This window comes from Aptenodytes patagonicus, chromosome 6, assembly GCF_965638725.1.
Source record: "Aptenodytes patagonicus chromosome 6, bAptPat1.pri.cur, whole genome shotgun sequence".
Lineage (NCBI taxonomy): Eukaryota > Metazoa > Chordata > Aves > Sphenisciformes > Spheniscidae > Aptenodytes > Aptenodytes patagonicus.
In genome coordinates this window covers 28,827,635-28,852,399 of record NC_134954.1, presented here as the reverse complement: position 1 = coordinate 28,852,399, position 24,765 = coordinate 28,827,635, and the positions used below count along the sequence as shown (strand labels likewise).

General features: G+C 43.4%; 1 protein-coding gene across 11 annotated transcripts in view; it reads right to left on the bottom strand.

The window, feature by feature from the left end:
• MAP3K13 (mitogen-activated protein kinase kinase kinase 13) overlaps positions 1-24,765 on the bottom strand; it is a 94,265-nt gene continuing 69,500 nt past the window's right edge. For 10 of the 11 annotated variants that reach the window (XM_076341756.1, XM_076341751.1, XM_076341752.1 and 7 more), the window contains 13 exons: positions 17,481-17,664; positions 16,826-17,017; positions 15,847-16,005; positions 12,648-12,806; positions 10,844-10,952; positions 9,760-9,869; positions 8,442-8,558; positions 7,780-7,917; positions 6,017-6,761; positions 4,511-4,581; positions 1,700-1,997; positions 917-1,014; positions 1-828 (listed from right to left, as the gene is read on the bottom strand). In XM_076341756.1, coding sequence (XP_076197871.1) covers positions 792-828; positions 917-1,014; positions 1,700-1,997; positions 4,511-4,581; positions 6,017-6,761; positions 7,780-7,917; positions 8,442-8,558; positions 9,760-9,869; positions 10,844-10,952; positions 12,648-12,806; positions 15,847-16,005; positions 16,826-17,017; positions 17,481-17,664 — 2,417 coding nt within the window. In that variant the 3' untranslated portion in view covers positions 1-791. Of the gene's footprint in view, positions 1,015-1,699; positions 1,998-4,510; positions 4,582-6,016; positions 6,762-7,779; positions 7,918-8,441; positions 8,559-9,759; positions 9,870-10,843; positions 10,953-12,647; positions 12,807-15,846; positions 16,006-16,825; positions 17,018-17,480; positions 17,665-24,765 lie in introns of all 11 variants that reach the window. The other variant, XM_076341762.1, reaches the window with a different exon arrangement.

The following is a 24,765-nucleotide window of genomic DNA, read 5'->3' as shown; positions in this document are numbered from 1 at the left end:
GATTTCTTTGACTGACTGAAACAGACAGGAGGTAAGAGGAGGAAGTAAACTGGGAAATGGCACACTGCATCTGAAAGAGGTTTCCCTGCTCAACTGGAGATCGACACTGCCAGAGTGAAGCAAGGACGATGTTAAGAAGTGCTCTTATACCAATTCTCGAGAGGACGAGGTTAGAATACATTTGCAGGATCTCACAACAAAATGCTGATTAAAAAAAAGAAACTAAAAATCTTTAAAATAAAACCCACTATTACATTCCTGGGGATGTATCGACTCAGAAGACCCTGGATGTTAGCACCTCAGTACCAATTTTCTCCAGGAACATGTCCACCTTCTGATTAAAAATTACCCAGCTGGTTATACTGAATATGCTTTGTTCACAGGTTACCCTATAGTAAGGTCTTTTTATGCTTCCTCATTTGATAAGACTGAGTGGTTTAGTTTTCTTGATCTGTTCTCCAATCTTCAGGGCCACGAGGCCTGGTCCCCTGTGAAAGCAGCAAGAGAATCCCCCCACGTTTGTACACAAAGCTGTCCAGGCAGGACTCCCAGGATGTTTCTCTGTAATGTGCTTGCTTTCTGAACTTTTTTTTTTTTTTTGCAACAAGTCTGTGTGTCTATAAATACAATCCACTCTTTACAGTAAAAAGTGTTAAAATGTCAAAAAAATAAATATCCATGTTACAGTAACTAGATTATTCAATAAAATACATCCCTGCCATTCTTGATTGAAATGCTCAAAGAGAATTAATTTCATTTGGACATTTTCCAGAGATTCAGGTTATTGCAAATCACTCCTGGGGTGGGAAGGAGAAGCATCTTCTCTTCCTGTAAAGTGTGATGAAGGGGAATGAAGTGGAATCTCAGGGAAATCAAAATGCCAGTATCAGGAAGCTTTGGGGGAGATCTGTATTACCAAGTAGCAGAGCTGCAGGGCTTATTGGTCCTGACCGTGGCATCAGAACACTCCCCTTCAGAAGAGTCACAGTCTGATTCTCCAAACTGTGCTGGGTTCTGCAAAGTAAAAGGAAAGGGGAAGACTTGAGCAACATTCCTGCACTGCAGATCAACGACACCATCCCAATCTGTAACAGCAGACAGGCAAAGGTCACCACCAGCAGGGAAGGAAAGATTGGCAGAACACAGGAAATAGCAACGACACACAATCGCCCTACCAAAGGTCACTTGTCTCCCCTTAAGGAGGGGACAGCAGAAAAATATCTGGTCAGAGCACTATCAAACACAGGCGGAATTATGAGAAGATGGTGCAGCAGGCTCTGCCCTACCCCTCCCAAACACATGAAAGACAGTAAAAGGAAGAAAATCATTCTAGCTTCATCAGCAAGGCTGTCAATGGATAAGTTTGAGGCAGACAGTTGATATCCCTTCTGTTTCATTATCTACTTTATGTGCTATTTTTTATCCTACTTAATGCAACTGCAAATCCGATGCCCTCCCAATATCACACTCATCTTGACCAGCAAATTACATTCAGCTTTGTTTGCACTACTTTCCCCTGTCTACTCATCTGGCCAAGTATGAGAAAGACTGGTTATTTAAGCAGTTGCTTTGCTGTAGTACATCTACCACAGCATTTCCTAGGCAGTCATCCAACTTTCTGACCCTTGGATTCCTTTCCGTAACTTTTTTTTTTTCCACTCAATAGAAGGAAGAGGGGATTGCTTAACTTACAACTCACCTCACAGCTGTGTTCATCTGCACAAAGTTTGCCCAGAGACATCTGAGTCTTGACTCTCCGCACAGCACACTCTTTGTCTGAAAGCCCATCAGACTGGGTGGAGATTTCAATGGGGATCTCTGGAGTCTGAGACAACATGTCCTCCAGCTTCTCAGCCAGCTCATCTTCCAGCTTGGTGGCCAGCTCATCTGGGCTGTTCGAATGATCGCTTGTGTTCCCCTCCTCTCCATCTGACACCGAGAAGTTCTCCGAGCTGAAGGTTGAGTAGGACTGGCAGCTACTAATACAGCGGTGAGGTCTGCAAACCAGGAGAGTAGTTCAGCTTGTATCACAGTGCCTCTGATTGCAGAGGAAAAGCAATTTCCTGGGTGCTGTGTTCGACTACCCTGCTACAACTGGCCTCAACAGACCCCACTCCTGGTGCACACTCAGCCCTGGGTGAGCCTGTCCCCAGGAGCCCACCGCCAGCTAGAAAAGTTACAGCTGCTCAGTGGACAGGTTTCTGCACATGCTCTCACTGCACAGAGTAAGAATGAGCTGGCAAGACAGTGCAACGTTACAGTTCGAGCATATCCTTACATAACTCTGTTTCTGATGTGTAGCAAGGTTACCAGGCACCTTTCTTTCGAGACATATCACAACCAAAACCCTCACAACATTAGTAGTGCAGTAAATGCAGAGTGGCTACTACATCCTTACACAGGTTCCCCAGGCAAACCTCTCATCTTCCTTCCTGTAGCATGCAATACAGAGCAGATTTTTGCACCTGTGCTTTTAACTGGCATCTTCAGCACAAGAATAGGGCTCACTCACTCACTGTAACAGGCAGCCCAGGCTGCTCCATCCTGTTCTCCCTAGCAGATACCGCTCAGGCACAGTGCACTCAATACTGCCTGGTCGCTCCTCCACACTGGGCTAAGGGCTTGATCCTTCCAAAAATGTCTTTGAGCAAAACAGGTCCTATCCCTACAAAAGGCTTTACATCAACTCTCTAAGAGCCTCTTCCCACTCTAAGAACACATCTCCAGCTGATTCATAAGTGATCTGCAAGGCTGGCAGCAAGAGCTCTGCAAAGTGTTGGACTGCCTTTCACATCTTGGAGCTATGGAAATCTACCATCTTTGGAATGATTTAGTTCAAGAGCTGCATCTTTAAATTAATCTGTTCTTATTTGGTCTTGTCTGCTACATGTTCATATTAGCTGATCCGCCCAGGAGCATATTTTTCTTTAACAGTCCCTTTTTCTAAAGAAAGGCTGTACTGTAGGGTTCAAGATAATTCAGCTGGGAATATCTGCATCACCTGGCAGCAATCCCAACAGCCAGGCTAGAATTTAGGTATGTGTGCTCAAAAAATAAGCTCACAGTTACTTGAATGTGGAAATCGCCTCATGCCAGGATTCAACAGTAATGGTACAAAATATCAGTTGACTGAACATGCCAGGAGACCCATAACAGGTCGTCACATTGAATTCAAGAAAGGCAATTTGTCTTCCAAGTTAGTAAATCACAGAAGAAGCAACAATCACACAAGAACCGTGTAAGTCAGAAAACTCATCTAGCCCAGCGTTCTGTCTCCAACCCTAGGCAGGAAGACATAATCTGGGAAAAGTATGAGAACAAGGTGTGCAGACAGAGCCTGCTTTCTCCTGGCGTATCTTCCTGGTTTGTACCATTCAGCAAATCAGACTTCTGAGCTGAAGATCAAACCTGGATGACAGTGTTTAACAGCACTGATGGATCTATATGCCATAAATTTAACACTTATGACTTGTTTATGTTTTGATTTCCACAGCATACCTTGACAATGAGCTCCACATCTGAAAATGTTTTGGATGGAAAAAGCACTTCTTTTTGGTCATTTTAAGTCCTCTGTTTGCTTCACTAGGTGTCCCTAACATGAATGTGAGGAATCATTCCTTGTCTATTTTCTCCACATAAAATACAATTTCATGCACCTCCAGTATCACCTCTCCTCCTGCTAGACAAACATTCCTCGTGGATTTAATCTCTTCTTCTATGGAAACCGTCTGTAACCATTCTTGGCACACTTTTCAGTACCTTTTCAAATTTTACCATGGTCTTTGAGCTGGAGCAATGAAGGTGGCATTTAGGATTCAAGCTGCAGGTGTGCTGTGGAGGTATACAACAGCAGACAAGCTTTTATTTTCTTCTCTGCTCCTTTCCTAACAACCCTTAACCTATTTGCCCACTGGATCACTTCTGCGCTTCAAGCAGCTGCTTTCATAAAGCTACCACACCAATGCCACGATCTCTTTCCTGAGCACAGGACTGTAAAGCCCATTATTACATATGCTTAGGTAGGAACGCCCCCTCAAGTCTCTTATTTTACAGGCAACACCACCAAATTTGATCTGCTGCTTTGTCACCTAGCTCTTCAATCCTACTTGAATTCAACTACAAAGATGCTGGAGTCAGTCCCACTGCAGCAACAGTAAATAAACAACATTTGAAAGAGTTCACAAAGGATCCCAACATCCAGTAAGTCTGATTCTGGTGAAACAGATGCAGAAGCTTATTTTTATAGGCTGAATAATGTTATCAAGTGTGATCAAGTTGTGCTACAAACAGCCTGCAACAGAAAAGCTGTGCTGAAGAAAACATCTCAGAACAGGCTGAAAACAGTGAGTGAACACGGAAGATCACCGAGGGCAGATGGGATGCACTGAATGTGATTCTGTTCTTTTGCCAGCACCTTCCACAGTTTCAATGCTGGTGTGCAGCTGCTATGACAGTTGTCCTCCTGAGTTTTGTCCCACCAAAGAGAGATTAGAGTGAATTCACCTTTTACCTTTGTCTACGAGGAAATTCCACTTCACTGTCTACTTCGCCCTCTTCCTCCTCTGAAGAGTCATCACCGCTCTGGCAGAAAACAAGGGCAAGAATGATATCACATTTGCGAAAGAACAAACATGGAACTACATGGTTGCCCCTTGGTCCTCCAGGACAAAGTCACTCTGTCAATGGGCTGCAACAATCTAGACAAGAAAAGAACTTGCAAATCAGTGAAAACTGACTCGGACTTCTTACCAGGAGATTATTTCAGGCAGTCTTAATGCTTCCATTTCTGAATTTGGAGTGATTGACTTTGAAATACACTGGAGTACTTTAGCAGGCAACGAGTACATAACGTTCCGGATTTTTACAGAAGCAAATCAAGTAATTAGTATCCCACTAAAATCCACATAAATTATTGAGCTGATCTGGCACTCTTGGCTTTACGACTTCAACCCTTTTCTACGTGAGCCCATCATAGAGCAGGATGGAGCATGACACAGCCTTTGCTGGTGGGTTTCACCAACTAGGAAAACTTGAGTTTTGTTCCATTCTCTACCTCAGTGAGCACAGAGCCTTTTATTCTCCTTTTCCCATCCAAATCCACCCCCTGCAATCTTGGTTTTTACAGCCTCCTTCTAGCCTATCCAACCTGCCAACCCCTGGTTCAGATTCAGCCTCTATCTCATCCCATCCCTTCGTAATATGAGCTCCTGCTCCTCCCTTCATTCTGGGCCCAAATCACACTCTTGGTCTGGTACCCATCCTCTTTTCTTTCACTTTTCCACTCAGGCCCAGTTTTCCGGCTCTTTGAACTCCACTCAGACTGGTTCCTACTTCTCTCACCACCTGGATGGAAGCAGGAGGAATGAAGAACTGTTTCTGTACAACTGTGCTGTAACATCTTTTTGACTCTTGCAAAATCTTCACAAAATACATGAGAACTATGACGTTTGATCAAGGGGGACAGTTTCTGGCAGGTGCAGCAAAAGGCATGTCCCCAAGACCATGGCAAATGTTGAAGTTCTGTTCCGAGGCACAGCAGCACTACAGATTCTCAATGAAACTGGTACATAATCTTTAACATCACCAAAAGAATGCATTTACGCCTTCCTTTGTTTTGAGAAAGGCTTGAAAACATTGAGACTGTTTCAACAACAAAAATTCAGTAGACCAAGTTTCAGCTGAAACAAAAACTGGCTAAATAGCAAGTAACAGAACTAGGCCCTATCAAAACCACATTTGACAACCCTCATTATTAGCAGTATGCTCCGATATGCCTACAGTACTTCTCAATAAAATTGGCTTTAAAAGTATGTCCAGATCACAAAGCCAAGTTCAGATGGGCATGATCTCTTTAAGATAAAGTTGTACATGTAACTACTGCTATGTGCATGGGAAACATGGCTTTGCTACTATTCTATATCCAGACACTAGCCTATGCTACACATCATCTTTTGGTGGAGAGGGAAAAGAGGAGCAAGCTTTGGGTTTTTTTTAAGTCACTATGCTTTGTCTTTACCTTTTGAAGGGGTCTTGCTTTGCAAGGTAGCACTGAGGAAGCCATGTGCTGGGGAGTGCCTAGGGCAGACGCTGACTTACAGTTGCTGAAGCCCTCTTCCTCCATCTTCTCAATGAACTGCGCATTTTCATATAGGGAAACAGATGTTGGTGATTGAGAATGGCTCATCCCTGTTTCAACAGATGACATCTGTACCTGACCACTGTCCTCTTCCCTGCACTGAAGACAGGAATTATATGGATCTGTTTTGCAACACTCCCAATGATCAGCTTTGCTTTCTTTGCTTTCCAGATTCCTTCGGCAATCTGCTTCCATGGCAGCAGAGATGAGATCGGGGCTTGAACCAGACATCCGCCTTTGCGCATGGTTACTGAGAGGGCTACGCAGCGCTGCTGCAGGGCCAAAGTACCTTAAGTTGTTTGCGCAGTTGGCAATATCTTGTCCGTGGGCATGAAGCTGTGAGTGATGGCCATGGGGATGGCTGTGGCCATGTTGCTGCGGTAGGCTGGGATGATGAGAATGATTATGAGGTGGAGGTGGGGGTGCATCATCTTGCACTGGCTGGTTTTTCAAGATCCCTGCAAAATCATTGTAGCTGCCTTTGCTGTTCCCTCGGCGGTGACGTGGCTTACTGCGGTAGCGGCTTTTGCCGCTCAGTGTTGACATTTTGGGACTTCCTGAGACTGGTGAGCCATTGGATGCTGCTTCTGTGCTGGGTATGCCCTCTGACTTCAGTAGATCTGGCCTGAGAGACAGTCAGCAGAAGTCACACATTAAACCACAAACTAAGAAATTACATCGGCTCAGAGCCAGGATGAAGAGGCAGCTGTAGCCATAAGCACACTCTGCTTTCTGAAATCTACAGGCTTCCCTCCCCTTCAGCTGTTTGACTTCTGCATTTAGTTTCCTTTGATTCTCTCCACAAAATGTCCTTGCTGTTCAGCCCATCGTGCTCTACACTCCCTTCTTGCTGCTTTTTCAATACCTGCCACATACTCTCCTTTTTCCACCCTTATTTTGATGTTCTGCTCCCAAAATAGCTCCCTCCTAAGACCTTGGTGTAGGGCATGTCTCTTACTGTGTGCATATACAATGCTCAGCACAATAGGGTCCCAATCTGCTGATGGTTATCAGCCTGCTCATTTCAGAAGCACATGTGGATACTAATTCAGAAGTGATTATTCACTGTTAATCAGGACTCTCTAACTCCTGGAAATCCCAGAAAAGGGAAGAATAAAATAGACAACTCCTCTGAAAAAAAAAAAAAAAAAAAATCTCACTTTCTGAAAGTCATGCAGAAGAGAAATAGCTGAAAGGACAGTATGAATACCCAAATCTCAAATCCCAATTTAATTCCTCAACAATGAATCCATCCTCCCTGAGGGCTGGATGATTTCCACAATCCCTCACCCTGCTTATTACCATTCAAGGCAAGGATGCTCTAACTGCTCTTTGCTTGGATAGTTAGGAATTTGAGACAACATATTAGATACCTCCTGTCAAAGTACCATCATCTGTGAAAAAATCATATGGACTAAACGGTTCCAGAGAGCTGCCCAGGTACAAGGGATGGCAGGATTCATCCCTTTTACCTAAAGACAATTAAACAATTGTGGTTCTGAGGATCAGACCAGGCCCAAGAGTGAACACTCCTTTGGCCTGTCCTGTGCTGTCATCAGACTCAAAGGGAAGTAAGCTGCCTGCTCTTCTCAGTGGGGATCTACCACTGGTTCCTGGCACAGAACTGGGTTGTTACTTCTTACCGTTTAGTCTGGCTGCCTGGTTTATGGGAGACACCTTTCCTCTTCATCAGCTTCTCCACTGTATTGGGGTGGATTATTGGTCTGACTGGGTGGCGTTTGTAAGTCCCAGGGTATTTCTTTTCCACTGCTTGTTCCCTCCTGAAACATTGGGGAAGAAAAAAAAAAAATAAAATCAGTTCTCTCTTTATCCAACTGCAGCTCCTGCTGGACAGAAACACAGCTCCACTGCAAGCAGACTGCGTGCCTGTTTCTCAGCTATGGCTGGGTGCAACACAACATGCTGTTCTGGGAAAGGACATAGTCATTTTCTAAATTCTCTCTGCAGAGATCAGGCAGTTGGAACAGGGCCCTGGCGTACAGTCCAGAAACAGCACTGCTTTTCTCTTTACAAAGGGGCCAAAGGATGCCAACACCAAATGGGAAAGGTGCCTTTCTCCCAGTCAGTAAACGCTGGGTAACGATACGTGCACTAAGTGGTCTGCAGTAATCTGCTCTTAAGGGGCCTCTCTCTGCTTGCCAGCTCTTTCTTTACGCTGTAAGTTTGTCAGGGGACACTAAATCTACAAGTACCACTATGCAGTTTAGAAATGAACCATTGTTTTTTTTCTCCTGTATGCATATTGCCACGTGCATGGCATGCTATTATGCCCAGAAATACATACTTTATGAGCTCCTTCTCACGGACCTCCAGCTGCAGCATAATAGCACTGAGCTCCATGTATAAGTTATTGGCTCGCTCCAGCTTCCTCTCATAGTGTTCGCGGATATCCAATGCATGTCTGAAAAACAGAAAAATCATTATTCCACAATCTGATGTCCATGGATCAAGAGAGAATAAGGAAAAGTACAGGTGCTTTAGGAAAAGGCCTTCTAAAAGTCAAATTTGCCAGCTGTTTTGCACTGAACCCCAGATAGAGCTAACTATGAATGACAATTAAGAGCTTGATACAGCAATGAATCGTGATATGATTTAGAAAGCATTTAACAGTCCTGAAAGAGTGGCAACACTTCTCACTAGAGAAGCTGCAAATGCCTCACATGCATCCACAAGCCCTTTGGCCAAGCCCTGATCATCCTGTTTGCACAGAGAAGGGGCTAAGTCAGCTTCTAAAGAAAGAGGGAAAGGAATCATCTGTTTGTATTTCATAGAAAGCAATATGCCCCTACAGCTACAGTATAGTTGCAGAAGACATCTTGAACCACAGCTGAAAGATGGGACCATCAAAAGCTCCCTAGGGCTAGGGAACACTGATCAACAACTACATCAAACTGGCTGAACAAGGTTTCCTTTTGTTTCTTAGGTTTGACATAGAACTGCTATTTGGTGTTTTATGTTTCTGTGTCATAACTGTATTTGCAAATTTGTATCACAGAAGATAACACTTTCCTTTCTTAAATAAACACTCTGCTTTCATTTTTAAGTCGGTCTAATGTTCAAAATGAATTTCAGTGGGCTGAAATTGGAGTGTGTTCACTTCTCTGGAAATAACTAATCCAAAGAAAGTATCAGGGCACAGAAAGCTCACAGCAAACTGCAAGATGCATTTTCCACTGAGACAGATGTACCTGCTTCAGTGCCGTTATCACAAACACCAAAACTCAGGCAGAAATATTCCCTGGTAAACACACAAGGCTTTGCCCATCTTGCCTGGAGCAAACTGTTCAGACTGCCCAAGAGCAGGGACAGTTTCCACTGTTTCTCTCGCTATATATAGCTTTCCATCAGCCAAGCAGTGCTCAAGGCCTAGGGCATGCCCGTGGGAATCTCAGTTTCTGGACTCACAAGGAATTTAGGCTGCCTGAATTTATGCCACCAGGAATACCGAGTCCTGTTTTGGGGTCCTCAGTACAAAAGGAGCATGAAGACAGTCAGGGGCTGGAGCATATGCCCTGTGAAGAGAAGCTGAGGGAGCTGGGCTCATTTAGCTGGTGAAGAGAAGGCTGGATGGGAAAAGTAAACATAAAAGACTGTTGACAGACCTCAGCTCTTCTCTTCGACGACGAATCAATTCTTCATCTAGCCGGTGGATACAAGTTCCTTCACTTTTAATTTTCTCAAAATGTTTCTTCACTTCTTCTCTCCATTCAGCCTAGGGAAGCAATTTACTTTCAGGTATTTACAAAGGATTGGGATCCCTAGTTGCACCAAAAAAAACCTCTTGGGCAACATTCTTTGTGTCTGCAGAAAGTTACAGGTTTGGGTTGAAAACATGTTTCTGTTAGCTGAATTATTCTGGGTAACAACATTGCAGCATGTTTAGTTTCAGCATTTTCAAATGGAATTTCCAATTTTGTGCTCTGATTAGATCATTTAAAATATATCTGCATTTTCTAAAAAATATTTTTAAAAATTCCTAAAGCTTTTTTCATCCTAAGACAACATTTTCTTCCCTTTTGGCATTTAAAGTAAACAGAAAGGCTTATGATTTGGAAACCCATATTCATGACAACAATGACTGTCACTAGGGTGATACTAACTCTATTTGTCCCTTGAAGCCCTGATTCTTGCAGTTTTACTAAATGCACCCACTTCCTCACATACACCCCAACACCATATAGATCCTCTATACTGGAGGCAAGGTTTCATTCTCATTCCCTCCTTGGGAGCAGACAATAGCTCGCTGGGTAGGACTCGGAGGAATCTCTAAGAACATACTTTTAGATCTTCCCTGAAAGTCCCAGAGTCCCTTCACTGCCCTGTAACAGCTCTTTGTCCCACTGGCTGCCCTGCTCATCTTCACTATAAATGCAGCAGTTCCTCTCTCAGCAATCTCGTCCTCTCCTGTACAACAGTACTGGGAGAACAGCTGGGAGCAGAACATCTGAAGTCAGCAGTTTCGGGGAGAAGTGAATGAGACAACGCTGAGTTTCTGACTAAAGTCAGCAGATGTCTCAGTTTGTGAAAGTTTGAGTAAAAGATTTTCAAATACCCATCAGTTTGCTTCTCCCCAAGAATCAAACTGAAATCATGAATCCAGACTTCTGCTGTACTCAGTGCAGCCTCCAAAATCAGATCCTTGGAGCTAACTCCAGTACTCATGGGCTACAGCCATTCTCCAGTTACCTGTGATTTGAAATAGGTTTCCTGAGGAGTAGCCAGCACGTCAGCAGATGCGATGTCCAGATGCATCAGTGTCTGCCGGAAGGAGGGACGATTCCGGGGCTTGCTCTGCCTGGAGCAAAACAAATACCCAAGCATGAGATGAGGTTAACATTGCTAGCTACTCCTACCCTTCTGAAAGGGTTTCTCACTAGAACATATTCTCTGAATAGTGTAGCTGACAGATTAGAGCAAAGGAGCTTTTCTGGTTTTCTCTTTTGCTCAGTGAGAGTTTATTGTGCTAGAGCTGTTTGGTATTCAGTTTTTGGTTTGTGATGATCTATTCTGAAGAAACAAAAGAGATGAAAAACTATTTAAAATAAGAAAATGTGATTACGAAGTGAAAGATAGGATACAAACTGAAACTGTTCCTAACTTGTTTGTTGAGAAGAAGCAGATCTCAGTTCATTATCCCGTTAATTTCCAAATTTTATAATGGGAATAATCAGTCTAGTAGAAATTATAATTTACATTCAACAAAACAGGGTGTCTATAAACACCGAACATATCTATGTTGCCACATCGTAAATGCCTAAGTCTACACAGTATAGTAATGCACTGAACATCTCTAAGATCACATTCAAGTACAAAAACACTGGTATCTGAAAAAAGAGACAAGCACTTGAGCTTCAGGACTGAACCCACCAGACTTGCTGCATGAATTCAGTGCTCAGGACAAGAAACAGCTTCTTCAGCCATCTCTCCCCTACAAACCACCTACTTCCACTAGATGGGGATACAAGTGTGTGTACTCAGTGTTCAGAGCTGCACAAACTGCTTCCTGGCTTTTGCAGCCACGCATAGAAGCACAGCCAGGCAGAGCACATCTCAGCACAGATCCTGCAACAGCACGACCTGCTGCAGCTCACGGTCGGGGCGGGTAAACAGCCACTTGAAAAGATCCATAGATGCTCTGGCCTGTTTTTCCCTTTGTGTCATCGAGAGGATGGCTGGTAAAACTCATGGAGTGGGAAAATGCTGGAAGACCACTTACACTCTGTGTCAAAATGCAATTACAAAGACAAAGCATTAATGCATAACCCAGGACAAAGAATTTCAACTCTAATCTGGCATATGGAGGAAACTGAAAGCATTTTCCATATCTATACCTGTAAAATCCTGGTTTCATACAGAAAGCTCGAATTTCTCTTTGTCCAGTTCACAAGCCCATCACTTACAAGGGGGTTTCAAAGTGAAAAATCATTTCCTTTCACTCTGGAGCCAGCCTCAAGAAATTTTACCCCTACTTTTCTTCCAGCTCCTTTTCTCTTCCCACAGAGCTACCTTTTATCACCTGCTTTGCTACAACAAAGCAACCACCTCTGTGAAGGCTACTGAAGATGACCTTCATGCTGCCTGCTCCCGTTTCACACTGGACAGGCAACTCATGGGTAACTGTCACTCTGCTGGGGCTCCCATCAAGCTCTACTCCCCCACTTCTCTCCTATTCAACTCGTTCCCCCTCACTAGCCTGTCTCAACAGTGTCTACCTGCTCCCTTCCCTGCCCCATCCACCCAGCAAACCAGACAGGTCTCTTCCTACTTCCTCTAAGCTCCAAATGTCCTTCTGGGGCCCAGGCCTGCTGCCACAAGGAAGCAGAATCCAAAATGTTAAAACTTATTGCTCTCATGACAAGTGTGAGACTATTCAAGAGCCCTCTGCTCTAGGCTCAACACTCCCACCCTGACCCTGGTTTCATCGGTTTTACTGGGTATCTGGCAAGAACTGGGAGCAAGCCCTAGGTCTGTGCAGGGTTCAGGCTCTTACCAGGTCTGCTTCATGAGGATTTTGAAGCCATCTGGGCACGTGGAAGGGACAGGAAGGTGCAGGCTGTTACTGCCCACTCCCCAAATGATGGCCGAAGAGTCCACGTCCTTGTAGGGAATCTCTCCTGTAAGCAGCTCCCACAAAACTACCCCAAACGACCTGATGAAGAAATAAACCAGGACAAAAACTTCTGTGTGAATTCAATTTGACAGAAACATCTGAAGCTTGGGGGGGGGGGGGGGGGAAATCACTCTTTTTGTCAGTTATGTCTGATCTGAAATTGCAAGTAGGTGCAACAGTGTTTACATACTAGTTTTTAACCAAGAATAGCTATTTCATACATCAGGTAACTCTTCCTCCTCTGCTCCAGCACTGGGCTGACCACCAAGCTACATCGGTTTTCACCCATCCTTTCCTATTTCTTTGTGAGATTTTAAAAATCCTGAAAGCACATTAGAAGTTTTTCTGTACAGATGAAATCTTACTCCTGTTAAATGAAGAGGAAAGATAGCTTTTCTGAGATAGTAAATGATCTGTTCTTACCAATAAGAACAGTCAGAAGTCTACAGGACAGACAGAAGAACTGATAAGTGTCTTAGAGACAACAGAACAAAGATTGTGTTTTGCAGGGGTTTTTTTTACATTTCATTTAACTTTTTTTTTCCTCTAGCCAAAAGCTCCCTCTGCTGTTACGTGTACTCCTAGGTAAGAGTTTCATAGGTTTGAGACTCATCGCTACAACTACTGCAACACAGAAATTAAGAAACAAATGTAACATGCATAAGTGTCAGTATCAAAAGCACATGCAGTCTCTGATATTTCTTTTGTGCTGAACAAAGGAAGGCAAAAGAAAGAAAAAATTAATTAAGAGAACTTTGCCTGGAAAAGAACCTCCTATTACAAGAACTGAAAGATATAGGTAAGAAAACTCACTTTGCTTCTCTTCCTTAGTGAAATGATCAGTAAGGACCAAAACCTTAACTTACAACAGCAAACAGTTATTTGTTTTATTTACAATCTTCACCCAATAAAACACCAAAGACATATCAAACCAGTCAATACAGAGGCAAACAAAATGCCAACACCACTCTTACTGCACATTAACAACCAGGCTCCGATACGAAGTGAGGTACAACCATCTCAATTTCAAACCCAGACATATCACCTTACTTGCATGCCCTATCCATCTGTGGGACACCGACCCTGCCAAGCTTGCCAGCAAGTCAAACCAGGTGAAAAGTGAGAAGTGTGTTTCTGACTTGTACTAATACCAAGTTTCTTTTATTAAGTACAGAAGAACATCTAAGGGACAAACTGCCTGGGTCTGAACAACCATCAGTCAGGAAACAGAACTTAATGTGAAAAACATTGCACTTTCAAAGCCCATTGGCTTCAAATCATGTGGGGGGGAAAGGAAAAAAAAAAAAAACAAAACCCAACAAAAAAACCCAAGCAGCATTTGAACATTTTTTCTCTCGAAGTTTTTTTACCGTGGGCTGCAGGAAAGCAGGGATCCAGGTGGTTGAACAAACTACCAGGAAACCCCATCTGGTTTCAGCTTTGTTATAATTAAGAACTGACAAAGGATTTTCAAGACTCCTGATAAGATTATAGATTTTTTTTTTTTAGCATGCTGTTAAAGATGAGAGAGAGCAGACATATAAGCAGCTTAGGAACTGTTCTCATTTGTTGGCAGCATTCATGAACATTGCTTTTATTCATCTTGGGGGAGGAATGGATGTCAAGGAGTTGTTTGAGCAATCACCGTGGCAGTGGACTGAAGAGGAACTTGCACAGAAGGCACCTCTAGGTTTGCACCAAAGAGCAACATCTCTTAAGTCACTGAGGAAAGGAGTAAAGGAGTGCCCACAGTCCTCAGCAGAGCAGCAGCTGGTTTTTATTGGACATGATGAAATACACAGTATTACTGAAATACTGAAATACACAGTATTTCTGAACCCAAGCCACTCTAAAGGACAGAAAGCTGAGGTTGGAAATCCAGCACCATTCCTCCTCATGAACCTGTGATTCAAAGGGAGGAACTCAGAAGACAAATGGTGAATCTTTTTCTCTCCAAAACAATCCAAGAGTTTCTCCCAGAAGAGCTGGCTATGCTATGGCCTGCTACATCCACACAAAATGAACACACAAAACACTGCAGGCACAAGAAGAGCTGTATACTGCACATTACAAGACTTTCCCTTTCCCTACAGGAAATCTTGACTTAAAGTCATGACCCAGCTCCGAGCTAAAACACCAGCAGCAGGCTGCTGTCTGACTCCACTCACACTCTGAACCACCCACAGCTTCTACCTGCAGCTTCACACTGTGTAAGGGAGGTGACAGCATTTGAAGCTGAAAAACCACAAGAAGGAAAATTCATCCTGGCTGTAAAGCAGGGAGAAGGGCATTTGTCCTGGCTCCTGACATTTAGTATGCAGAAATAACAAGGCAGAAACAGAGATGCAGTTCCCTTGAGGACCCTGAAACCTGTGGAGAGGCATCCCAAATGAGCTCCAAGGCTGAGTCCTCTCTCAAGCATTTTTAATAGCACAGAGATCTGAACCTTTCCTTGTGTTCCTTCGGACACAGAGTACATTTCACATGGGACGGAAATATGTGTTCAAAACTCTTACAATGCATCCTGGTTTCCTCCCTCTTGGGTTTGGGGTTAGATTCACTGGACTATAATCCTGTGGCTGTACACGTAACAAGCAAGCCCAGTATGCAGAAAGCAAAAGGTGGTCAGACACTTCAAGCTAGCAGAGTAGAGGCCTCCTGACAGCTCATGCATGGCCCTGAAGAGGGTAGAAAGCAAGTGAAAAATACCCTGGCTGCAAAAGTTGCTGAGGGGGCCCTGAGCACCAGGAGTGGAAGAAAGTTCTGGCCTGAATAATGACACAGGGAAGAAGTGTTGCATTCACTTACTGCAAGACACAGATAGTCTGCACCAAGTCTCACTAGATACCTTCAGATCTCAACACGCAGCTTTTACACATGTATGTCATTTCTCTTTCCATTATAGCCCATGGTTCAGTAACAAAGATCAGGGCACTAGGCAGATGGAGAAAGGAATAGTCCACCACAGAGCAAACTATCCCCATGCCTAGAATGAGAAAAAAGTGCTGAATATGTAAAGTGCTGGGAAACCAAGTGGCTAAACAGAAGGTGAAGATACTTAAACATTAATACTACTCACCAGATATCCACCTTTTCAGAGACAGGCTCATTGCGTATCACCTCTGGGGCCATCCAAGCCACAGTTCCCGCAAAAGACATTTTGGTACTTTTATCACTGAGTTCTTTAGATGTACCAAAATCTGAAATTTTTACTGCATCTGTGTGTGTAACTAAAACGCTGGAGAGAAAAAAAAAAAAAAAAAAAAAAGAAATCAGCATTTTGCAATTTTTCTTGTACCACAACAGCCACTGGGAGTAAATCCCTTCTTAATCAACACAAACAGTTGATGAGGCCATGCTGTTCACAATTGCAGCACAAGAAAAAAAGATTATGCATTTTCACCGATGAAAGCACTCACTTTCTTTGGGGTCGTTGTGTTTTGTGCCTCAAATGCATTTCTAAATGCTACAAGTCAAAAAATCAATCTTGATAAAATTGCAAATTAACAAGTCATTGAAGAATCACTATATCTGAGGTGTCTCAAAGTTTTAGTAAAGCTGTACCTTAAACTGTACTGTAAACCATCTAAAAGTATTATCCTAACGCACTGTCACAGTCATGTCACAGGCTAAAGGAGTGATAAACATCTAGGGAATAAGAATATAAGCAGCCAGATAGTTTTAGTCAGAAAGCAACAGAGAAATGAGAAAGACGCATTCCAGAAAACCAGGGAAGTTACAAAAGAACAATTAAGAAGGAAAGATAAAAAAGCAGAAGGCAACAGAATATCCCACTTTCAAAAAGGACCAGACACCATCAAATCATGAGAAATATTTCCTGACTGCTATTTACCGTGTAAGATACTGGTAAAATTTCCAGTCTTGTTAAATTGCAGCACAGGAGGGAGTGCCAATAAGTTTCATTAGTTTGACTCTCATTAGTTTTGAGTCAACATGGAAAAAAAAATAATGGGGCTTTTGACCTAACTTTTTTTTTTCTTGAGGAATAGTTTAAAGATAACCACAACTGGGGGATGTTTAAGTATCTAGAGACTCACTTTGGTGACTTGAGGTCTCGATGGATGATTTTGTGAAGGTGCAGATAATTCATCCCACTTGCAATCCCTGTGGACCAATCCACAAGCAGCCGAGGGGTGACTTTCCGCCCTGCTCGCAGGACTTCGTAGAGCTGTCCATGTGCACAGTATTCCATGATAATACAGTAGCATGGGGCTTGAGTGCAAACTCCCCTGTCAAAGAAAACACACAGCTAGTGAGGATCAGTAGAGTAAAAGTCCCAGAGCAACTCTCAAAGGTGGCAATCAAGGGGCGGGAGACTAACGTGTTTACTCTGCCTGGGCAAGCCTCTGCTAATACTGTCTTACTGAACAGGAAGGGGAATGTCTCCTGCATGCTTTGCACAGGAGGAACCTCACTGATGACAGGGGTGGGTTTCTTCAACTTCCACACCTGCAGATTTGTAGGGTTCACAGCAGGCGTTTTGTGAGCCTGCGTGCAAAGTGCAGCTTTGGGTGGGAATGGCGTCCATAGCTTTGTTTCCACAAGAACGCGCGACAATTTGAGAGGAAGGATGACCACACATTTTGTCCTACAGACAGCTTAGTCCCTGGATTTTAAAAACTTGGCCAGGGTATATTTGTGAATGGCTCTTCCCTGGGTAAAGGTATGTTTCTAACAAGTTTCACAACCTACTTGAATGCAATGATGTTAGGATGTTTAAGTTTCCGCAAGTGCTTGATATCCGTTTCGTTCTGATCTCTCACTTTCTTGATGGCCACCTCCTCCGCCCGGAATTTGCCCAGGAAGACGGCTCCCTGTGCGCCACTGCCCAGCCATTGCAGCTCCGAGATCTCCTCAAACGGGACCTCCCAGGTATCTACGCACAGGCAAGCAAAGGAAACAACGTAAAAGATCAAGACCACAAAAGTGTTCTACTGCAAGACCACACCAGGACAGCACCTGCCATCTCCTTTGCTATATCTCGAGGCAGACTTTTCTGGGAGTGGTAGATGGCATCTCCTCCCAATACAGGTGCAGCTGAGGCACACACCACACATGCTCAGCCCCAGCTTTCCTTTCATCCAGCTCCTCTCCCCCATCACAGTTGCCTCCAGCCTGTTCGTTCCCATTCTCCCAGCTGCTTTTTCAACAGAGCTCACCACCACTCCTAACCACTTGGGTGAGCCACTTCGACTTGGCAGGCAGCAATTTAACATACCAGGGACACTGGACTGGAAATTTGGGTAGCAGGTCCTGTAGTCCAAAATTGAACAATGATGGTATCTCTTATAAAGTACATGACTCCATTGAAAAGCATAGATGAGAAAAAAACATTTAACATTGACAAAAAAAAATTTGACGTTCCCCCCCCCGACGAAACAGGGCAAAAATAGGAAATAAAAGGGAAAGTCAGAGGTGGCAGGTTGTAAAACGCAGACCAGCAATCACCAAGTTATCCAACACAAAGCACATTAACCACCACCACCAGTCACAGAAATAGGTCTTTCCCACACAGTAACATTGTGTATATCAGTGTCAAACAGGCAAAAAGAATCATAAGCGATTCCTCCCCTTAGGTAACCGCATGCATCTTGTAGGGATACTGCCAGAGTGGTCCAGTAGCACTGTATAAAATGTTTCAAGACAGTTGTACCCATCAGAACAAAAAGCTTTGTTGTCTGCGAGTCACCCTGAAATTACCTTAACATCCCACAAACAGCAAGATAAAAGGCAGGCAATAATTTATTTACTGTAACTCAATAAATGTATGAGTTTAGAGAATAAAATATTTAGCAGCAAAAACAAGTAACCCACTGATTTCTGAAATAAAAGAAAGTCGCGCCTGTCCACATCCCTATTTCAGATCACTACAAAGACGTTTCTTCTTTCATCCAGCCTCCGAGCCATTGGGGTGTTCCCAGGGCTGCAGCTGGGATTATGCAAAAGTGTTCATTGTAGATACTGTCACCACTGAAGGGAAACTTATATACCCAAACTGCCTCTGGACTGATCCTGATGCAAATCTTTTCCTCAAATCATTCCTGCAACAGTCAGACACTAGCTGGATGTCTCCTGCCGAATGACTGCTCTCCAGGCATGGCCAAGGAAAGCCAGCTCCCATCCTGAGCCAGACCCCAGCACTTGTTCTGCTCACTGAACTCGGAAAAAAACCTCAACATTGTTAATCTACAGCAAAAATTTCCTTCTACTTGGCAGGGCAAAGTTCAATCCTCAGCACATGTTTCTTCACAGACACAAGTCTACTTTTCATGCTGATATATCCACTTGCAACCTTACGTTGTACAAAAATATTAAGAGCGCATGCAGCTCTCAACTGAAATGCATTATAACTAAGCAACCCCAGTAACCATGGATTTGCAGCGGACAATCCCTATCCTCAATTTTCAAGAATGCCTTGACACTGTGAATGTGATATTGCCTACCAGCAAACATGCCCTTTGGTATTGAAGCAAGAAATGCCTGTCCGTGTAAGAACCTAACAGAAATTGATGCATGAAACATGCTGTGACCACTATCTTGACCACAGGACATTCAAGTATTTTAAAATAATAAGTGTTTTTCTTCAAACAACTTGAGCAATTTTTTGTCACAATACTTATAATTGGTATTTAATTCTTTAGACATTTAGACATTTAAAGACAGCTCTTTAAATAAGGAAAATAAAAGAAAATAAGGAAATTTATAAATAAATCGAGAAGATCTGTATTTCTATTTAATTCGCAAATGCATTGCTTCTGAAAGAAGGTGGCAAATACAGTTGATTTTTGTGTTTGTTGATGAACAGTATTTTTACGTGGGCAACACTGAAACTATTCTGTTGTACGGAAATAGCTGTTTCTTTACGTGTGAGAAGACTGCCTTTCCTGTACAAGGCACACAACACTCATTTATTTCCCTGAAGCACCCGAAGTTTGTGAGCAGTAATGGGTAACTATATTGCTATCACCTAGGAACCCTCATTTGCTCTTAATATTACCTATTAACCTCCGCAATGGCAAGGCAGAGAGAGATTGTAAACAAAGTATAAGCAGAAGTTCACGCATTTCCTCCTGCAAAGTCATCTCATGTTTATTTGGCAAGATATATCCTTTCCCATAACCCACTTGCACTCTGATCATCAAGGGCACGATTCAGGGAAGAGGTTTCAGTGTAACAACAATCAGTGAAACATCCTACATCTTTGGGAATTTCAAGAAGAACAAAGAGCCAAACCATATGTAACGTATAATGCAACAGTAAGACAAAAATCAAAAAAACCTCTTTCACTGTACAGGAGCATGTTACTGCGTTTCAAGACAGCCAGCATCAGTGATTCATTTGGCTTCCATAACATATCAAGCACTGAAAAGCTTCCCAAAGAAAGTAATGCTGGTGGAGAACAGCACTGGACTACGTTCAATTGAAAACCGGGGTTTGTTAGCATTAATGGTGCAAACCTGCATTTTCTACTACAATCCAAACCCAGCGATTAAAAAGTACCTCTAAATTACACTGTGTATGTGCTCCCTATGGCTTCCTGGGACCACCCTCAAAGACAACAGGCTGACAAGAGTCAGTCTTACAAAGTTAGTCTTATCAGTTCTGCAGAGGGACAATGGGCAAGGCTGGGAAAGAGAGGACTCAACACACTGCCAGCTGAATACAGCTGAAAGTTGAGACCATGCACATCACCCAGACAGCAGGTTATAAAGCTCTCCCCACTACCTGTACAGACCCATCCTGAACAGCCCACAATACCGTGAAGAAAAGAACGGTGAATTAACAGCTGTCCCAGCTACGGCACATCTACACAGCAGGTACAATGAGAAACACAGAATGCAAGAGGTGATGCCGAGATCTCTGTCATCTCAACCAACAGCTTGAAACAGAAAAGGACTTGCATAAACCATCTGCAAGAACTTGGGTGCATGGCTATGATGACTAACCATAGTTAAGTCAAAGTGCCTGTCTAGAAGAGTAACCCCTCATATGATCAGCAGGGTGGCTAGGAAACACATCTGGACACGCTAATCAAGACTAGACTGTGCTGCCAGCCTTGTTCCAAAAGTCCATTAACATTGCTTGGCTAAACATCCTTTGAGATTGCCCAGACTTCAGGGCTTGCTACAGCTCTCCTAGCACTCCCCCCTCCTCCAGCAGAAGAGAGACAAGGATATCTCCTACCAGGATGGAGCAGTTTTTATTCCAGATTCTTCTAGGCCTAAAGAAACCTGTGGGACACTTTCCCTAAATAAATTAAAGTGTAATAGCAGCAGGAATTACGGAAGAGCTTGCATTTCTAAGGTGATTAAGAACCATTTGAATAGAATGATGGGAATCTGTTTCCCATGGGGAAGAAACGCAGGAGCAGCCGGAGCCATTGAGTCAATCTATTTGAAGCAAATTTTTGCCGTTTGCCAGTGCTGGCTCCTCGCCAGCATTGGCATTATGACAAGAAGCATCTCTGGTTTACAAAAAAAACCACAAACACAAGCACACTTCGTAAAGCACTTGCTCTCCAGGTTTACACAAAAAATGCACAAGATGATGGTAAACACGTAACTTGTGAAAGGGAAAGTGAAAGCAACTCCTGAAGACAGATTCTTAATCCAAGGAAATGGCTCAGAAGTCTAATGAGTCTGTAGAAAACACAAACAAGTCTTACTATAAAGGTGCTAGAGTCCCAACTATCCAAATTAAATAACTGGTAGATGCAAATTAAAGAACTAAGTATATCTCCCTGAAAGCACTCACCAACAGCCTTTAGAAATCAGGGTAAATAACTGGTAGTTGCAAATTAAAGAACTAAGTATATCTCCCTGAAAGCACTCACCAACAGCCTTTAGAAATCAGGGTAAACAACTGGAAAAACCTAGTCAGGAGTGATTTTATGGGTCAAACCCAAAATACTTAAACCTCACATAATCAACCGGCAGCCACCGAACAAAACAGAAGTAAACACTCACCAAGCAGGTAGAGCATTTAACAGCAGCAATTGGCACTGCTTAGTCAACCAGCAAACCACCCTGCGGCAACTTCCAGCTGACCAAAGCTCTGCCCAGCATGGGTCCTCAAGGGAAGCACAGAAACACACTCCTCTTGATGACCATCTCAGATATTGAGAAGGAAACTCAAGGAGTAATTTCAACACGAAGATAATCTGGAATTATGTAAAAGTTTTTCTTGTATTTTCCCTCATTCACCAAGTCACGAGCCAAGCCTTCGCAGGCAATATGGACTCAAGTATCAGACATTTGCAAAGGGCATGATACCTATTTATATTTTACGACTTGCAGCCACACCACACCACCACCATGTCCTAGAGTTTGGGCCTGCAGGAGATCCAAAGCAGGCAAGCAGGGATGCCAATGAGCAGCAAAAAGTACTTGGAAGCATCTGCAGGCAACATGAAGTCCACCATGGCTGCAGGTCCAAACTGGACTCCTAGCCCAGCTGTTGATTCAGCCCAACACAAAGGATTGCTCCCAGATAAGGCTTAAAGTAATTGTTACATGGGGGGGGGAATCACCTGCACAGATCTGTGGCACCAGCCCAAAGCTGTAAATAAGCTCCCAGGGGAATGAAAGGCCACCGCAAGCCTCTCTTTACTGCTGAAAGAGCCAGAAACATTTCCTCAGCCTGTCTTCTCCAAACGCATAGCATTTGCACAAACACAAACCTTGCATCCTCTGTGCTCTTGCTAAAAGACAGCAAAAATAAAAGCAATCACACACGGTTACTAAATTGCTGGCTTGTATGTAGCTGATGAAATGCACACAAAGGAGATTTTCTGGTAGCAAGAAGCAAGAATGAGTTCATGTGGAAAACAGAACATGAATATTCTGACAAAATCCTCAAGTCTTAGCACAGAAGCAGTTTAAAAAGGTTTATCCTTGAGTAATAGAAGCATACTACTACCATCAGAGATCTGTCCAACTGATCAGCTCCAGAGGGAAAAGAAAAAAAAAGTCTTCTTTTCACTCTCATTTATGACAGTGAAGACATTGAAGACGCAGCTAAACCACACAGGCCATATATAGCAGATCCCAATTAATCTTCAGCCTTACCACATCTGTAGCCATTTCAAAATTGCCCTTTTAGGAAGGGCCCAACGCCAACAGCAAGCTGCAAAGCATCCATGAATCTATGGCTCTGAACATGCTCGTGACACTGAGAACAGCAAGATACTTCTGTGCACACAAAGAGGAGCTCTACATGCACCCCCCAAATAGAACAACGCTCTCAGCTGCTCATTTTCATTAGTTAGCACTTCAATCTTTTTTATTAGTGACTTTCATACAAAAGAAAGTGTCCCCTGTGGGCCATCAAAGCACATATTAAACTGTGGTCTCCAATGCATCTGCTGTCCCAATTAGATGCGAAATACAATCTCTTTGCTTCACAGGTAGCTTTCCTGAAGCTACCCATCTGAGCTTACAGGCACACGCAAGCACATGATGGCTCAGCAGCAGCCAGTGATGAGGAGTCTGTCCTGGTGAGATAGCACTTGTATGGGATAGTCACAGAATTGCTGGAAGCAGCCGATGTAACTTTGCATCTGTATCCTTTCCTTGGAAAGTTTCATCTTCACTTAAAAAGAACCTGAGCATACAAACCAAAGAAGCATAACAGACATACTGACACCATGCCTCCTTTGAATGTTATCTGACTGCTCCAAAGCTCATTTTCCTTCACAAGGGAGGCTCCCCAGCCAGATGCAGTCTCTTCCAAAACTCACCACACCTGACTCCACATACTGTGCTATCACCCCAAGAGTGTTAATTCCCCAAGGAATTTTCAGTAACTTTTTTTTATTTATAGACTCAACCATGTGTGACATACTGAGTTTACAACATGCAGACAAAACTTAGAACTAACTTTGCCAAAGGATTTCAAAAACAAGTAAACTCGTGCTGAGCACATAGGTCTGATAGACAAGATGCTGCTGCTTAGGAGGCACCTGCCATTCTGCAATGCAGAGGTGGATTTCCCTGCTCAGAGCTATGAACTGGAAACAATTGACTCTAGGAAGAAGTAATAAGTTTATTTCAAGGCAGATTCACCCAACACGTTATTTAACAGCTCTGTTCCCTCACATTAGGAACTGTTCCCCAACCCAACTCTGGGGCTTAGACATGAACCACTCAGATGGGTTTTCTGACCACATATCTTATAATTTGTCTATGCCAGAAAACCATTTGATTAATACTGAGTCATGACCACAGCAATACAGGAGACTTCTACCCAACAGTATAGTATGGTGGCCAGGCTGTTCCCATTTTCTATAAGCCTCAACCATTTCAGCTTCTTAGTTCTAATGACAGCTTGTTCTTTTCCCATCTGCCACTTCCCTCCTCCTGTGCTAGGGGAGAAATTAGACACCAAAGGCGGAGCATACTCTGCTATTCAGCTTTCAGTAACCCCTAAAGCTATATGTATGCAACTGACTGGGACATTACTTATTCCAAAACTACGTATTTTTTTATTTTTATATATATTTATACTTACACACACACTTATACATTTACACTTATACATTTAAACATCTAAATGAAAAACATATAAACATTAGCAGCACAAAGGAACTCCAGACAGTAAGACAGCTTCATCGGGGGCCCAACTTAAACGCCTCCATGCAAACACACGTAGCATGGGGAATAAACAACAGGAGTTAGAGACGTGCACACGCCTGCAGGGCTACGACCTTATTGGCATCACGGAGGCATGGTGGGACGGCTCCTATGATTGGAGTGTTGGGATGGAGGGATACAGGCTCTTTAGGAAGGACAGGCAGGGGAGACGAGGAGGGGGTGTCGCCCTCTATGTCAATGACCAGCTGGAGAGCATGGAGCTCTGCCTGGGGATGGATGAGGAGCCAACCGAGAGCTTATGGGTCAGGATTAAAGGGAAGGCAGGGACAGGTGACATTACGGTGGGGGTCTGCTACAGGCCACCTGGCCAGGAAGACCGAGCGGAT